General features: G+C 39.2%; 1 protein-coding gene across 3 annotated transcripts in view; it reads left to right on the forward strand.

Annotated features, from left to right (window-relative positions):
* Positions 1–18405, forward strand: part of PAK3 (p21 (RAC1) activated kinase 3) — a 286207-nt gene that overhangs the window by 171022 nt on the left and 96780 nt on the right. For all 3 annotated transcript variants that reach the window (XM_025373283.1, XM_025373282.1, XM_025373281.1), the window contains one exon: positions 17527–17728. In XM_025373283.1, coding sequence (XP_025229068.1) covers positions 17554–17728 — 175 coding nt within the window. In that variant the 5' untranslated portion in view covers positions 17527–17553. The remainder of the gene's footprint in view (positions 1–17526; positions 17729–18405) is intronic.

An 18405-nucleotide genomic window follows, 5' to 3' on the forward strand; every position in this document is an offset into this window, starting at 1 on the left:
CATTGATACACTTACACTGACACACCTGTTCAGGAAGTCATACACTCTCCTGTAATCCGCCATGTACTCTGACTCAGACTGTCACACGAACACGTTGACACTGAACTACCACTGAGATAATCACATTGACCCACATGTATTCACATTGATTCACACATACTGCTAGTGACCCACACTCTCACTCACTCATACATACGTTCCCAAACTCTTACATGTCCCCCTCCATACCAGTAACCCTGCATTTATATACTTTCTCACTGACACACACACACTTCGATACATCTAATTGCAAGAAATAGTTTATATTCACAGTTGTCACTCTCTTTTTTCTTCGTTTGCCGCTAGTGCTCTCCTCACCCCTGCTGAAAGTTTATGTTGGCAACCAATCGCCAGAGGAAAAATGTTGGTCTCATCCAGGAGGTCAATGAGAAATAGATCGTTTCAGAGCAGAAAAGAGTAGAATTTATGTCTAGGATTAAAAAAGAAAAGGATCAAACCCATAATCAAGTTTTTCTTATCCTTTCCCCACACTTTTTCTTTTTTCAGAAATCATCTCTAATACAGCCTTAGCCAGTCCTGTGCAACACAGGTTGGAGTTTAGATGGTGTGTTTATTTTCTGGAAGCTTATGGCTTAACTTGCTACCTCATTTCTTTCCTATGGTGAAAGGAAGGTGAAGGATGTGTTTCTTTATGTGCTCTTAATGGTTTCTTATGCAAAAGTGCATGTCTCTGGTTTTATATTTATGATCTGACATTGCCTGCTGATTACACACATGGAAAGGGCAGGCCTGCTTCCACCAGGCACCTCTAATCTAGCCAGGTATGCTTAATACCCTGTTAACCCTGGAACATGGCACTCAAGGAAAGGAAAAAAAAGGTTAATGAACTAGCTGGATGATAAGGTAAATTTGTACTGTAAGTGTTCGTGTGCGATAGTAGACCCCACTGAAATTTCAACAGCTGTTACAAGTTACAAGAGGAGATTTTTCAGTAGGCGTGGATAAAGACAAGCTGAAGGAAGTTTCTTACACTTCAGAAAGACTGTAGATTTCCCTGCAAGTGGATGAAAAGAAGCACAAACCCAGGAGTGAACTAATGGATCAGGAGCCTGGTGCAAGAGTCATGTGCCACCAGAGGTTTGAAAACACAAGAGCATCTTGCAGGAGTATCTCTAGTACATGGCTTCTCCTGCTGGAGTCGCCCTGGAACAAAAAATGAGTTCAGAATATGCCCAAGCTGCCATTTGGTATGGGTTCTAGCATGCCTTAGGGAAGAGTTTATTCTCTGGAATATAACCCGACTCCCTGCCATTAGATTGAGAACTTCTTTGATAGCAAGAACTATATTATCTTACTCATTTTGGATTCTTGATGCCTAGCGCAATGCTAGGTCCAGAAAAGCTACTTGTGAAACTCAATTAAGAACCTAAAGGGGATACCTTAGCAGCAACATGTTATCAGTACAGACCCAGTGTCTGTCTTCTTTTCTTCCTCAATCCCAGATTTGTAGTGACATTACCAGCTCAGATTGAGGATTGTCTGTGGGCCCCACATCGAGCTAGGTCCAGAGATTCAAATGGATGAAAGACACACCTATTGCCCTTTAAGGTACTTTCATTTGTGTGGGAAAGATCAAGTTGCCATGAAACAGTAGTATGAGGCAACAGTCTGGAAACTTGGGCATGGAGGGATCTTTATCATGAAATCCAGTGGTCTGTAGGCTCCAAAGGCCTTGATGGTTCATAAGTAGTTGGGGACAGCAGTCAGAATTTAGAGAAGTCACTTTCCAAAGTAAACTTCCTCGTAGATAGCTTGCTTAGCACAGGACTGTGCCCTATTCTGTATAACAGAGTACTCTGTTACTGGGCCTAAAGTGGAGTAATACAAATGATCTGCAGACCTTAGTGAGAATATTGTACTTATTAAGATCTAACCACCACCTCCTCCAAGAGACAGCTTAAGACAGGGGTTCCCAGTCCCTGGACTGCAGACCAGTACTGGTCTGCAGTCTATTAGGAACTGGGCAGCACAACAGGAGGTGAGAGGTGGGTGAGCAAGCATTACTGCCTGAGCTCCACCTCCTGTCAGATCAGCAGTAGCATTAGATTCTTATGGGAGCGTGAGCCCTATTGTGAACTGCATATGCAAAGTTGTGTGCTCCTTATGAGAATCTGATGCCTGATGATCTGAGGTGGAACAGTTTCATTCCAAAACCACCCCATTGCCCCATGTCCATGGAAAAATTGTCTTCCACAAAACTGGTACCTGGTGCCAAAAAAGGTTGAGGACTGCTGGCTTAAGAGAAACAGCTGGGCAATTTTACATTTGGAAATTTTTGGCTGTTACATCAAGATTCACCAAAGGTAATTTATATAATTTGCAGGACTGGCTGAATATTAGGAAGGGAAAAATGCACCTGCCTGAATGTGTTTGAATTCAGTGAGAAGCACTGAGAAAATCCATTCCCAAACCCATCGTGCATTTATATGATATTTTATACTTTTCAAAATGTTTAATAACCCATTCGTCCATTTCAATAGAGGTGTTAGGAGCACCAACTCTGGTGTCAGCCAGACCACCATTTGAATCCCTGTTTGGCCACTTCCTAGCTGTGTAACTTTGTTTGAGAAATTATCCCCATTGCTTCTTAGGCCTTTTGGCTAAGATCAAGTGAAGAGAAGTTACTTATCCCCCTTAAGCCTCAGTGTCCTTATGTGTAAAATGGGAGTGACACTAATATCATCTATCTCATGGAGTTGTTAAGAGGATGAAATGAGATAATATATGAAAGTGTTTAGCAAAATGTCTAGCTTATAGTTAATGTTTGACACAGTATAGAGCTTATTATCTTTACCATAGCCCTTTGAGGTAGACACCTTCAAAGGGACAGATCCTTGACATAGTAGAGAAACAGTATGGTTCTTTGCAGCCAAAGATTGATTTTCACAGGACTTGTTGCCTGTTTTCCTTTAAGTCTTTATTTCTGCCTAGCCACAAGCTAGGTGTCAGTGCTCATTCCCACTCATGACGATGAGTGAAAAATAGGACTAGTCCACAGAGTTTCCTCAATTCCTGTTTCTCTTTAGGATGTGTTTATCTTGCAGCAATGTGTCCTGTTCATTTAGCTATCCCCTCTAGTCCTACTTCCCTCCCTTGAAATCAGTAAAGCCATCAGTGATGCCACCTTTATTTGCTGGTACACAGACTTGAGGGGATGGTGAGAAGAAGAGATTCCTAACGTAGGTGGAACCAGCAATTGGTTCTCTTACTATAGGCATTCTTCTGCCCTTGATTCTGATTGTTGAAATGTCTGTTTTGTGGGTGGAAGATCTGCTCATTTTCAGGCTTTGCTCCCAAACACCACAGTGGAAGCACAGTTTACTTATGACAAAGCCCTAAGAACATTCACATTCATGCAAAAGCTGTGAGTAACTGCAGAATTTAATATGAAACTTTCCGTGACTTAGGAAACAGAAATAAGAGCATGAGCATTGATGTCACATAGACATGGGATGGTATAATCTTACTATTACATTTACTAGTTCTGTGACCTTGGTCAAGTGACTTAATGAATGTTCTTCTTCATATGTAGAGTGGAAATACTGTAATAATAACACCTCAGAGGTTATGAAAGTTATGTGAACTTGTACCTAAGTAACTTTTAGCAGAGTGCCTGGGTCATGATAAGATTTCAGTGAATCATAGCGATTTTGTTTATGGCTTGTGAAATCTGTGACGATAAACTGTAAACATCTATTGGTAGAATGTCTTGAATTACCTCAAAGCAGTTCCACAATGTGGATCATGTGATCCTCACAATCTACTGGTGAGGTGATCACCTTTTCTAGATGAAGAAATAGCTTCAGAGGGGTGAAGAGATGTACCTAATGTCATGCGGCTTGTGAGTGGCAGTGCTAGGCTGAGAAAGCACCAGTCCAGATGATTGAATATTTGCACCTTCACTTGGTAAAGCCTTTGGGGGCTACAGATAGCAAATAAGAGCAATTTGAACTGAACATAATCCTTCTTGTGACAAAAATATCTAAATGTGAGCTACAGTTTATTTACAAACCGAGCCATAGGTGTTTCTCTTTGTATCTTGTGCAATCCCCAGAATGTTGCAAGAGTGAAACAAATGTGACATCATAGCAGTACCTTTCCAAACATAGCTGAGTGATATATGGCCATAGTAGTACCATTCACCACCAAGTGGAAAATCTTTCTTGAGGCATAAATACTGTGTGGTTCTGCTCATGTTGCTTCAGTAACACCAAATGTTCAGAGTCTGGGAATTCTTAAAACATACGGAAACACTTCAACAGACCTGTGGCTCCACTTGGCCATTTCTCTTCTGACATAAGAATTACAAGACATCAAGCTTAGTAAACGTTAGGGAGAGGATGGGAGGACAAAAAGATAGCAGCACTTTTGGCCTCTCTCTAACATTTTTCTCATAGTCAAACATTCATCTTGAAGCACTCTTCTCTTAGTTTCTATGACAACATATCAGTTCTCCCACCTCTTTGACCATCTTTCTCGGGGATCATTAGTCGCTCTTCCTCTTCCAACCTCTAGATGTTGGTGTTTCACAGATATCTGATCTAGTCATCTTTCTCATTCTGTATTCTTCATGAGCAATTGTGCATATTTCCATGCTGATGGCCTCCAAACAAATATCTTCATCCCACATGTCCAGCTCTCCACTGAACAGTTTCATAATGCCAAATGAATGTGTTAGAACCACTGCTACAATTGTATTCGTCTTACTATTGCTATCTCTGTTATGAGGAATAGATATAGCTAGAGATACAGTTTTTCCACCACATGTGAATTGACGTTTCCTTCAATTATTTTATTACTTGCCATGTAGCTTATACTTTTCAAAGACAAGATGCTTAGATATGTGTCTTGCTTCCTACTAGATATTTCTAGTTAAGTTTTTACTGATATTTCTATTGTGTCACTGGCTTTATCCTCTCATCTTTGTATATTGCAGTCTTATTATGTTTGTTGGTAAGTCTGGATAAAAATTTAGATGAATTTTCTAGAAAACTCATTATAAGTGCTGTTCCATTGGCCAAAAATATTATAATAATTGTTATTCTCTTTAGAGTGCAATTATTACAGGTGGTCTAATGGTTGCTAATACAAGGGACTTCGAACATATTCATATTTCTTATCAGCACACTAACTTCATTAGTTGTTTTTCATCCCCATTCTAAGCTATTTGGTTATTTTCATTTCACGAATATGGAAACTGAGGCATGGTTCTGTTTGGAATCCCAAAGGCAAACTAAAGCCTGCAAAAACCATTAGACCTCCCATACTCCTTTGGGCCTTCTGGCATAGAAATATATTTCTACCCTAATTTCCATTTGGGGTCCTGAGAACAGTTAATCCTATCAAGCCTAGCATCTCTACCATCTTTGGCCAATGTCCACTGTAGAGGCCTCTCTTGACATCTCTCTTCTCCTGTCTTCCTATTCCCATGCTGCTTGTGTTTCCTGTCTCCTGACTGATTATCTTAGTGTTGTCACTTTTCAAAATGATTCCCATGTTCCTACCTGGAACATCTGACTCCATAGGAAAAACCTTTTCTGAGTCTTCAACCCTAGACATCTGCTCCATTGTCACCTGAATAATCGTTCTGAAATTCAGAGTTAATCATGCTATCTCACTACTTGAAACCTCTTCATATACACGAGAGGAGTCCAAACCTTGTAGAAAGGCTTATCAAACCCATCTTAATTTGTCTCTATGGATCTTATTTTTTTCCATTCCTCTTTTTTGTCCCTAATCTCCTTAATACACATTGTTGCTTGTCCTGAAAAATGGTGTGGTTAATTGTTCTTCTTAATTCAACTCAACTGTACGTCCCCTGTGAAGCCTCCTTCATCAGGCTCCTGGGAGTCTCTCTCTCTGTCCTTCTATAGCAACCTTTTCTCATCTTTGCACTGAGATGTCCTGGTTGACATCCATTACATGTTAAATCTCTTCAAGGGCAGGGTCAACTTTGTTCATCTCTCACCCTAGAACATGGTGAACTCCTGCTTTCCTTTATACCCTGTTCAAGTGCTATATCCTCTGAACCCTCCGGGCAGCATTAGCTACCCTTCTTCCATTGTCCTTTCAAAGCATCCAGTGCCTACCTTAGCACATAATAGACACTATTTAAATGATGAATAAATGAATACATTTAAGAAGGTTTAATGATTTCTTCAGGATCACAGAAAAATCCAGAAGTAGAGCTAGAGTTAGTCATTCATTCCTTCTGTTAGAAACAATTCTTTTGGGTTTATAAAAAACCTACTAAATAAAAATCAACCCCCCAAATTAAGTCTGCCTAACAACATGCAACTTAGTTCTTAAATGTAGCGTGGAAGGTTTCTTTTTCCTAGTGTTATGTGCCTAGTAAATTTCCCCCAAAGAGATCTGTCCTGCTTATATATGGATACAGTTCTAAAAATGCTTTTAAGTCTTACACATATTATTTTCTTCCAGAGTTTTGAGATCTGTTCTTTTACTTGTACAGCACCAATATTATTCAGTCCAGCAGAAACGGGCCCAAGGCTAAGAAATCTAATCTAGCATGCTTGAAGTATTCATTGGTTGAAATATACTGTTGAATAATAATACCTTACGCCAACCTAGTGCTTCCTACCTTTCAAATCCTATTTAATTCCTGCTCATCCTTCCATACCCTGCTCAAGTGCTATATCCTCTGACTCCTCTGGGAATATTAGCTATCCTTCCTGCTCTGTCCTTCCAAAGCGTCTTGTGCCTACCTAGATTGTATCATACTGTATTCTTACTGTATATGTGCATGTCTGCCTTCCTCACTAGACTAGAAGCTCTTTGAAGATCGAGATTTGTCTTTATTCTTCTCTCTTTGTATGCTTCCTGTACCTGACATGATACCTGGTACATATGAATGTTGGTGGTGGGAGGATGTAAGGCCAGGCAGCTATGTTCCCTGGAATAATATCAAACACATTCCTTGTGTGTGGTAGTATGATTTCTCATATAGCAATAAGGTGAAGAGAGTCTTGACCTTTTCTGGAGTGATATAGCTCCTCTTTTTAAAATTTTACTTCTCATTTTGCAATGCACATATCCTTGTTATGTAGTTCTATTTTTATCTGTATATGACATACTTTTTTTTAATTATTATACTTTAAGTTCTAGGGTACATGTACACAACATGCAGGTTTGTTACATATGTATACATGTGCCATGTTGGTGTGCTGCACCCATTAACTTGTCATTTACATTAGGTATATCTCCTAATGCTATCCCTCCCCTCTCCTCCCACCCCACGACAGGCCCCAGTGTGTGATGTTCCCCACCCTGTGTCCAAGTGTTCTCATTGTTCAATTCCCACCTATGAGTGAGAACATGCGGTGTTTGGTTTTCTGTCCTTGTGATAGTTTGCTCAGAATGATTGTTTCTAGCTTCATCTATGTCCCTACAAAGGACATGAACTCATCCTTTTTTATGGCTGCATGGTATTCCATGGTGTATATGTTCCACATTTTCTTAATCCAGTCTATCATTGATGGACATTTGGGTTGGTCCTAAGTCTTTGCTATTGTGAATAGTGCCATAGGAAACATACGTGTGCATGTGTCTTTATAACAGCATAATTTATAATCCTTTGGGTATGTACCCAGTAATGGGATGGCTGGGTCAAATGATATTTCCAGTTCTAGATCCTTGAGGAATCGCCACACTGTATGACATACATTTTACATATAATGTGTGGCCAGTAATGAAACCCACTGCTGGAGCCTATAACCTCACTCAGAGCTAGACACTTATTTATCTGCTTACACCCATCACTTAGTATGATGCCTAGCACATAGGCACTGGTAAATATTTGTGGTTCGAGTAAGTGGATTCATACACAGATGGGTTACTTAAGGGGCCTCAATAATATATTCTCAGTTACTATCTGACACCTCAAAGAGTAGTACCTCTTTTTTGGGCTCAGGATTTTTTGAAATGAAAGTCAACCAGAAATCAACAAGGATAAAGCATTAGTTGGTATATTTTCCTGTAAAAAGGAATGTTGGGCTGACATAAGATCTTTTCTTTTCCTCTCTTTATGCAGCTATGTGACCTATAGACCTTCATTATTAAGCTGTGCAGAAGAGTATGGGGCATGCTAGGTGATCTGCTAAAGTCCACAAAACCAGCTGGTGATTGACTAGCATAATTGGGAGTACTGTGACATAGGGGATTTATCAGGCTCGATCTTGAAGAAAAAAGAACACTCTAAGACAAGCATCATTTGATACAGAGTTATGTACATTTATTATGAACACCCGAGTTTCCTCCCCTTTCTCTCTGCCCAGTGCTTTTGTCAGAATGTGCTCTAGGCTACACTGAAGTCTCCACGGGAATGACTCAAGAACTACTGACCGATTTACCCTCAGGCCTGCTGATTACAGCTCCTTCCACCAAGCCCTGCTTCTGTTTTATCTGCAGTTTTCCTCCCAAAATACCCTATCTTCCTTCCTGTGTGGTAAGGGCTGGGCCCTGTGATCTCAGCTTGGGGGCTTTCCAGGTCCACAGAAAGACTTAGGCACATAGCAGTCTTTGCTTTGTATGTATATGAGCACTAGGGAAGTAAAGCTGATCTTGTGCTGGGGTAGACATCTACTCTAGCATGGACTAATGATGAGCCATATATTCTATAAGTGGACAGCAGCACCTGCAACCAGGTAGTGAAGTAATAAACGTTCAGCCACTTGCAAATTATGAGCTTGTATAAGCTGGGCATGGAAAGGCCATGGGAAAACCAGCATACTCAATTATGAGTTTGTCCTTCAGATCAGGCTTTTAATTTCTAAAGAGACTGCTTTGGGTGTATTATGATATTTTTAAAAATACCCATGCCAGTTTTCTTTAATGCAAAACATTTGTCTGGTGGGCTCAAAGATGGGGGAATTCCTACAAGTAAGGCCCTTGTCAGCTAAATGATTATCCCCTACCATTGTGAAGGGGGATGGGCAGAAAGTAGGTTTTGTCATGTTCCGTTCTTCCTTCACTATTGAAGAAAGGCTGTTTTTAATAGATGTTATTTCCTCTTCCTTAACCATAGCTCCCAAATGAGATGTTTAAATGCATGCTGAGCCTTTTAAAATAGGGGCATGTAAACATAGGTCAAGGGGCAAAAACTTGAGGAAGTGTTGCATTTTACACCAGTTCAAATTCTTTAACCTCCAATTCTGGCAAGAAGTCACTTTTTTGGTGAACTGTGAGCTTTGCTAAATTGATCTAAGTTCCTAGTTTAGAAATAATACCAAATCTCCATTGCCCCAGGTAGCTCTTCTCTTCAGATGTGAAATGGGCACCTTCCCTGTAGAAAGCCGATTTGGGTACAGAGAAATTGGGAATGGCGCAAGGACCTAGGATGATGAGCCATGATGCACAGGTTGAAAAGCAACATTCAGCCACCTCTGTGGTATGCAGAAATATCTAGGAAATTCAGAAATTGAATTTCCAAGCTTAAATTTGAGGACATTTGTTGATATTTCACTGGGGTGGAACAATAAAGGGGATAATTATTATCCATGCATAGTAACAGAGAACAGCGAGACCTCCAGAGACTCAAGACATTGGTTTACCATATCCTGCTTGCTTGGGATGTTGGTCTATCTAATTTGTTCCATCTAAATGCTTCCAAGGATGTTATGTTCTCTAAGAACTAGGAAATGTTTTCTTGCTGGGTTTTGCTTCCCTTTTCTTTTTTCCCACCAATTTCTCTGAGGCATCTTTTAGGGTAATTACTTTTGTTTTTTTATACTTAAAATATTTCTACCTCTATTCTTTATGGATCTTATTTTCTCTTTTTAGAAGCACCAGTATTGGAAACGAAAAGCTGAAACCTGTAATAATGCATTGGTTTGCAAATATAAGTACATGTAAGATAATCATTAGCATCTTCTGGGCATTAGCTCATGCAGCACACACAATGAATAACAAAGTATGGTGCTGCATATGTTTAGAGGCTTAAGAAGTCATTTGAAAAAGAACTGTATTTAAAAAAAGAAAAAGAATGATTTGTTCCTTATATGCAGTATATGGAGTGTGGATGCTGGATTATACCTATTGACTTCCTATTTGCAACTTGACGTTGAAATTTGCAACTATAATATGCTGGCTTCTTGGACTCAATTAATGTCAAGTTCCTGCTGAAAACAGTGGAAGTCACTCATGAAAGTGTTAGCAGACAACAATACTACAGCAGAACTGACCTCGTTTGCTTGTTTGTATGAGAGAGAACATGAATGTATGCTGTGTGAGTGTGCTTGTATGTATGTCAGCAGTGAGCTATCTCTTACATGATCTAAGATTGAAACTAGGCGGCTGTAAAAAGAGCTAGTGCCTCTCTTGCTTGTCCGGCTGCTTTTGCAGATCTCCTGCCTAGCAAGTAGCTCAGCTCCTTCTGATCAAATGATCTTAGAACTGGCTTCCCTCCATTACACACTGTAATGATATCTCCCTAGTGAGGCTCTCTGAAACAGCACACCCCTGTCTCTGATAGCAGAGTTCCCTTGGTGAGTGCTCCAGAAGAGGCAAGCTCCAAAACAAGGCCATCTAAGAATTGGTACAACTAGCCAAGGAAACCTTTTGGAGTTTTGTCAGTAAATCACCTAGCCTTGTATCTTTAAATGGGAAAAGCCATTTGAAATAGTAAGTACCAGCATGAAGTGGGTTGAAATGAAAAGGGTAGACCTGTTGTATGAATCTTTTAGAAGGATAAAAATGTATATATGAAGAGTCTGTGTGTGTTTGTGGGTTTACTTGGATATGCATTGTATTGGTATACTGGAAAGGGAATTGACAAGTTTAGGAGCTGAGGGATTGGATACTCTTCTCAGTTTTTTCTTTTCTGACCTTGGGCAAAATAAACTCAATGCTTGTAAATTCCTCATGTAAGAAATGGAGATGGTACTTTCTTCTTCACAATGTTGATGTCAGGCTCAAAGAAGAGCAAGACATGGAAGCCCTTTGGACATTACAAACTCATATGTTTTTAAAATGAGGTGCTGGTAATCAGATGGTAGCTGGCTTTGAAATGATGCCCAACTACTTGGCAGTTAGACTAGTGCTGATATTTCCAAATATGCTTTCTTGTCTCTGACCTGCTACAATTAGGTCTATAGGCTTATGCAACATTATGAAAAACTTATGCAGAGCTGTAACAAATACATAGAATGTATAGAGTTCCATTTCATTACTTCACACATGTATTTAATGCTTGCTGGGAACAAGAGACTGTACTAGTAGTATGAAAGTATATAATTATGACTGAGGGGCTCTTACCCTCAAGGAACTTATGATCTAATGAAGGGAGTGACTTGGATAATGATTGTGCAATTTGAGACAAGATGATAAAAATGGTAATTTGGGCCCATCTAGCTGGCTATAGTTAGTGATTGGGCTGCCCTTTTTCCACCTAGTTTGGGAATGGTAGTGTGGGTTCACAGCTGCTGGGAGACCTAGATCTGGTTCATTCTTCTCCCTGTAAAATGCCCACTTTGGTGTCTTAGCATGTTATGGGCATTAATGTCTGAAAAGTCACTAGAAATCTTCAGATGCTAGTTGCTGTAGAAATGCAAGGCAACGTATAATATTTCTTTCAAATCCTAAGACATTGTCTCCTTTGTGGAAGGCTAGATGATTTTTTCTTTTTTTGGCAGTTAAATGTACACTACATCTTCTTACATTATCAGTCACAAGTGAGCTGGTTGGTTCTTTTGTAAATAATGCATCCAAGATAAAGTAGATTTAGTATCAGCATAGGCTAGTTAGCAAAGCATGGTTTGTTTCCCAGTCAAGTCTATGCCTGAATGCTCAGCTAGCCATCTCAAAAATGTATGCCTTTGGTTAAAAGAGAGCCCAAGAAAGAGCCAGCAGTTGTAACTCTTGGATTTTTTTGCCCACCACCAAAGTACAATTCAGTGTACACATCATTCTGATAGTAAATGCAGCAACCTCATCGTCAATACAAAGAACAAGCCTGTGTTGATATCATTGTTTAAGGAGTCATTAGCTAACTTTGTGTCTGTGTTTACTTAATAACTTGAAGTCTGAATACTATTATGAAAAAATCAATTCTTTTTTATCTATAGAGATAATTCTTGTTATAAAGAATTCCCCAATTCCAGAGATTGGAAATATTCTTACATTTTAATGTAGTGAAGGTTCTTTGACCAGTTCAAAGGTTCTTGACCTTTGAAATCCTAAAATCCATCCTCTTTTAGATGTGCTCATGTCAGTTCATTATTATAGGGTTGTCATCTCATCAAGTCAAGGTTTCTTGTAACCCCTCATATATATATATATCTCAGAAATATTAGGAAATTCACCTTGGAAATTTCCCTTAATGAACAGCTCAGTCCTATGTTTGATCCTCTCATTTGCTATGAAAAGGGTGTTAAACAAACTTGGCGTGTGCTCAGATTTGTAATAATGGCCTTGCGTGGCTGGTGCTTTTGGATATTTACTTTTGGGTTTGTTAGATCATGACTGTACATATGCTAACCTGGAGTTTTGTTTTTAAAAGAAGGGCAGTGTTAATTTAGTTTTCATTGGGAAAATATGAAAATACATAGTTATGCCTATTTTGAAAGCAGACAAAATAATACAGACATATAGTTGTTTCTATTTCTCCGATGGTATGATATCTGATAAAAAATATTTATTTCAATTGCTCGTGGCTTAATAGATGGTCCTCAAACTGTAGAACTAGTATTTCTGGATTCTCATCCTTCACACACTTGGGTAGAGTGCTTGTAGCAAAGAGACACAATTGGCATTTTTGGTTGTATTCAAACTAACACATAGGTCATAGTATGAATTTTGGTCACATTAGCTAGAGTATAGTTGATGACCTATTTTTCCCCTTGACTTCTGGATCTACGCAAGTTGGTGGTGGCTTTCTTTTTTAACCTACCCAGCATTCCCTGAGTGTCCAGTTGTGGCACTTCACTTGTTAAGAGAATGCATTTTGGAGGAATGAGAGACTAATGACAATTGTTTCTAATTTATAATCATTTAATCTATAGTTACCATGCATCTTGGTAATAGTTTTTTTCTCTAAAATGCTTTGCAATAAAGCTTTGTGTCAAGGCAAGTTAATGAAGGTCCCTCTGTATGTGTTCATGTGTGCTCCTGTGTGTACATGCCTTCAAACTTGTGTGGGGAGTGGGGAGAAAGGGAGAGAGAAAGATACAGGGAAAGAGAGAAGTAATCTCTTTTAGTACTCTGAAGAAAAGGGGTATTTAGACTCCTTGCCTATCGTGAAACAAGAGGCTTATGTCTTATTGCTGATGAATTGCAAGTGTAATTACAGAGCATTGCTAAACCACATTAAGTCCCAAGGGCTGAATCAAAAATATACACCATCTACAAAAGCCGTTTAAATTATCTCTGAAAAACCTAGTAGTCAAGTATGAAATCAGTCTGTGAGCAGATATAAACCGTTGCTGGTTATCCATTAAAATTAGCTCCACAATGCTAAGGGCCAACCTCTAAAAGTAAAATGAATGGCCCGTGGCTGTATCTAATGTGCTACTCACAAGTTTCTGTACTGTTATAGAAATGAACAACAACAGTTGAACTTTAAAAATAAACAGTTTTTTGATTGGGTTCCTAGAGAATAATGGTGCTTTTGTACAATTCTTGAAATAGAGCCTACAGCCGCCCAAAATAAAATAGTCTCTTTCAAGATCTTGGAAATAATGACATCATAGGCAGATTGAACCAGCAATCCATTAATAGTATCCTTTATAGAAAGCTGTCTCAGGGGAACACATGGCTAAGTAGACTGGCATTGTTTATAAACATAACATAATAAAATCACTTTTTAAATATGTTTGTGGAATAGTAGGAGATACCTCCCACTTGGGAAACAAATACTTTAACCTCAAGGATTCCTTGCAGGTCCCTACCCTTTCTCCATTGGTCTTCTAAAAGTGTGCTTAGAGGCACTTGATTTGAAGGTGAGTTAAAATACCAAGGACCTCCTGTACTATTCTTTCAACACCAAATCAGAATTATCTGGAATCATTAGCAGAGGATGATTGGTTGTGCCTTGTAACGGGTAGTAAAGAACCGAAGTAATATCAAGATAATTAAAACAAAACCATATCTGAACTGTCTAGGAAAACGGTTTGGTTCATGCTTTATTAATTTCCTAGTGTGGAACTGGACATAGGTTCTTCAGTTTCACTTCTGTCTTTGTAAAAGGTGTATTCCAACTCTTCTTATGATGCCTTGATGAGTTGAATGACATTGAAACACTTTCAGTTTCGTGGGCAATAGGCATGTATGTCACATAGGCTGAGTCCTTTGCAGAATGTCTGTGATACTGACCATGGCAAATGTGTGTTATTGAATTTTTGGTCAGGGATTTTTAGTGCAATATAGAAGTAGTTTGAGTTTTAGATCCCAAGTATTCCTTTCTTCCCAACCTATATTATACGTGGTCAAATAAGGTCAGGGTAATCAGGCAGCCTGAAAAGAAGCAGGGCATCTACCTGCCTCTCTGGTCAGATGGAGTAATTAGGAACAAAAAATGTCACTCTGTTGTTAGCCACCCCTATTTATCAAGAACAAAGGAGCATAGTATTTTAAATTCTGTAGTTGAGCAGAAACCCTGGCTGTCTCAGATTCTTGTCTTATCTTGCAAGATCAGCTTTGTATATCATTTTAAAGAGGTCATGTGGCATGTTTTCCTGATTTCTGTCATCTCAAGTTAAATATGTCATCAGAAAATATATATTATCCAGAAAATGGTGGCTCTCTCTCCCTGTGAGACACTCTTTTTAGAAATTTGTCTTCTAGGTATTTCTATTTTCAAATGTTCAGTTTCTCTGCAATAACTTTCAAATTTCATTATTTTTACCAAGCTAGGTTTTGTATATCTGTATACATATTTATGTAATAATCACTTCATGTTTGTACATAGTTTTTGAACCCAGAAAAGTTAAAGAGAAAACTAGTGCCTTGTTTCTGGTGGCAAATGTTCTCTGTGACTAAATTAAAACCATGAACCTGTCCAGTACAGAATAATGCCGCTGGTGAAGTCAGTCTTAAATTCACTTTAATTCTAGAGAAACTAGGAATTTAGAAGGACCAACAGTCAAAATGCAAAAGATAATGCAGACGCATTAGCACTGGTCTCATATTCCAATTAAAATATTTACTCTAGTACCAATAGTATCTATGAATATGCTTTATCCTTGACATCCCAATTACTTTTTGATTGTACCTTGTTCTGTAGTTTGACCTAAATAGGAATATGTGAGTTTTATGAAATTGTTGGTGATAGTGACAAACTATTTATTACTTAGTATTTTCACTATCATTATTACTGAAAAAATATAGAATTGGTCTTAATTCATTAAGATAATGCAAGAGCCGGGCGCGGTGGCTCAAGCCTGTAATCCCAGCACTTTGGGAGGCCGAGGCGGGCGGATCACGAGGTCAGGAGATCGAGACCATCCTGGCTAACATGGTGAAACCCCGTCTCTACTAAAAATACAAAAAACTAGCCGGGCGTGGTGGCGGGCGCCTGTAGTCCCAGCTACTCGGAGGCTGAGGCAGGAGAATGGCCTGAACCTGGGAGGCGGAGCTTGCAGTGAGCCGAGATCGCGCCACTGCACTCCAGCCTGGGTGACACAGCGCGAGACTCCGTCTCAAAAAAAAAAAAAAAAAAAAAAAGATAATGCAAGACATGACACTTAGCAAAACCAAAGAGATCTTCCGTTCAAATCAAGATCAAGCCAATTGTTAGTTGTCAATCACCTGTACAGATGGAGAAGCTATTAATTGATAGTAACCTATTCTTGAGTAGTTACAGACTATATATATTTGAGAGAATTTAGAGCAAAATAGAAATTTTGAAATTCTCTACATAACATGATGTAAATTAGAGTGCATTACTGAGAGTAATAAACACATTGTAACCACTAAAGGGGCAGAAAGGATTGATAGATAATTTTTCAGCACAACAGTTAATGAGTAGACCCCTGTCTTGTTTTTATTGTTCTTAGGTTTGTTCATAGTAAATGTTGTTGGAACAAAGTGATATGCTAAGTCATATTTGGAGAGTTATTATGTTCCTAAGTTAGTACCAGGTAATACTTGATAAACTTACAGAGATGTAGTTTTAAAGGGATTTGATTTTCCTTGAATTCAAACTGGGGATTCATTTGGAAGGTACTATTAGTACCTGACTTATGCTGGGGTCAGGACCTTATGGAAGGACTTTAATTAGAGTAGGAAAATACCTGGAGACAGAAACATTTCCTTGGGGGAGTCCATGCTTTTCCAGTTTACTTTATCCTCCCGGGGGAATGAAAACCGAATATACTCAGACGTAGACACAAGATACTAAAGAACAATGAACTTGGCCAGGCGCAGTGTCTCACGCCTGTAATCCCAGCACTTTGGGAGGCTGAGGCAGGTGGCTCATGAGGTCAGGAGATCAAGACCATCCTGGCTAACCCAGTGAAACCCTGTCTCTACTAAAAATACAAAAAAAAAAAAAAAAAAGCTAGGCATGGTGGCGGGCACCTGTAGTCCCAGCTACTCAGGAGACTGAGGCAGGAGAATGGTGTGAACCCGGGAGGCAGAGCTTGCAGTGAACTGAGATCACGCCACTGCACTCCAGCCTGGGCGACAGAGTGAGACTCCGTCTCAAAAAAAAAAAAGAATAATGAAATTAAGAGCAAATAAGCTCCTAAAACCCAGACTGGATCTTACAGCTAGCTACCTCTGTCACCTCCCTTGTCCCTTCTCCCAAGACGTAAAATGTGGCAGGGAGTAAGGTTATGGTGTCTCCTCGGGAACTGGCCCTCTGACATTTGCCCACCTTTATCTTCTGCCTGCTTGGGAGAATATGGAACATTGTTTACCCTAACAGCTACTCCAACTCTGCTGAAACTGCCAGATCTATGGGATGGTTTCTCAGTTAATTATCATTAAAAACAGGAGAGTGCATTTTGTAACTGAGGTACGCACATGTAAGAAATAAACACCAAGGACAGCTCGCTGTTAAAGCAGCTAACAAGTCACTGTTATGGGCCATTAAAAATCAACAGCCAAACCTGTGTCAATTCCAAACTCTGAGGAGGCTGATCACCTGACCATTACAATCATCAGGATAGAATTTTAAAATAAGGTTGCAAATTGTTCACTAAAACACTGGTAGTGGGGAGGAGAAAATAGAGTTTCAATGCGGGAAAAGCAAAGGGACTTATGTGTTTTTATAATATTTAGAAAGTCATTAATCACTGCCTTCACTTTCCTTTTTTGAAAATTGCATCAGGGTTTTTGGGAGGTAACTTCCTTCCCTCCAGAAGAGAAACCCCTAAAATCGATCCTCACACGAAACCTGAGAAAACATGAGAACAATGCTTTTGTTTCTAAGATGTTAGAATCCCCATATTTATTAGGTTGTTTTTAGACCTCTTCTCCCTCAACTCCTGTTTTTTCCCTCCTTTTCTTTAGGAGCTGTGAAATTGGTTGTAACTGAAAATGTCTGACGGTCTGGATAATGAAGAGAAACCCCCAGCTCCACCACTGAGGATGAATAGTAACAACCGGGATTCTTCAGCACTCAACCACAGCTCCAAACCACTTCCCATGGCCCCTGAAGAGAAGAATAAGAAAGCCAGGCTTCGCTCTATCTTCCCAGGAGGAGGGGATAAAAGTAAAGTATCAGTGGCCGGGCATTGAAAATGGGCTAGTTTATTCTTTCATTTTCACTTTCTTTCTTAGGTAGTTGTTTCTTGAGGATTGACTGTTCAGGGCCTGCCTGACCTTTACATCTACATCTTCAGAGGTTGCATTTTGTCTGAGAATAATGTTTGATTGATTTACTGTGGGCTGGCAGAAAATACATTTACACTGTGTTTTCCTTTCACATAAAATTAAGTTCATAGTGTTAAGCCAAGGGTAATCATAGCAACAGTACTGTCTTGAATATATCAACAGTGACTTTCTTTCTGATAATGTAGAGTACAATTTACAATAATCCCTCCCTAATTGTAAGTTGCTCTTTTTGGAAATTTGGGTATAGGTTTACTTCTGTATACCTTTTTGGTAACTGAAAATTTTGAATTCAGTATATGGGAATCAGTCCACATTGCCACAATATTGTCTCTCTGACTATATTGTAAGTGGGAAGGCATTTCTAAGTCATTTGTTTCCATTCTCATTCTTCAAGCTATTGTCCCCTAGATAGCCCCATGTGCACTGAATAGCACACCAATATATTATTATTTATCCTTCTGGTGTTTAGAATACCATTTGGTGCTTAAATATCATATGCTAACGCTTTGTGATAAGCGGGGATATGAAATCTCTAGTAAGTAACTTTCAGGTTGC

This window comes from Theropithecus gelada, chromosome X (genome assembly GCF_003255815.1).
Source record: "Theropithecus gelada isolate Dixy chromosome X, Tgel_1.0, whole genome shotgun sequence".
NCBI classification, from domain to species: Eukaryota; Metazoa; Chordata; class Mammalia; order Primates; family Cercopithecidae; genus Theropithecus; species Theropithecus gelada.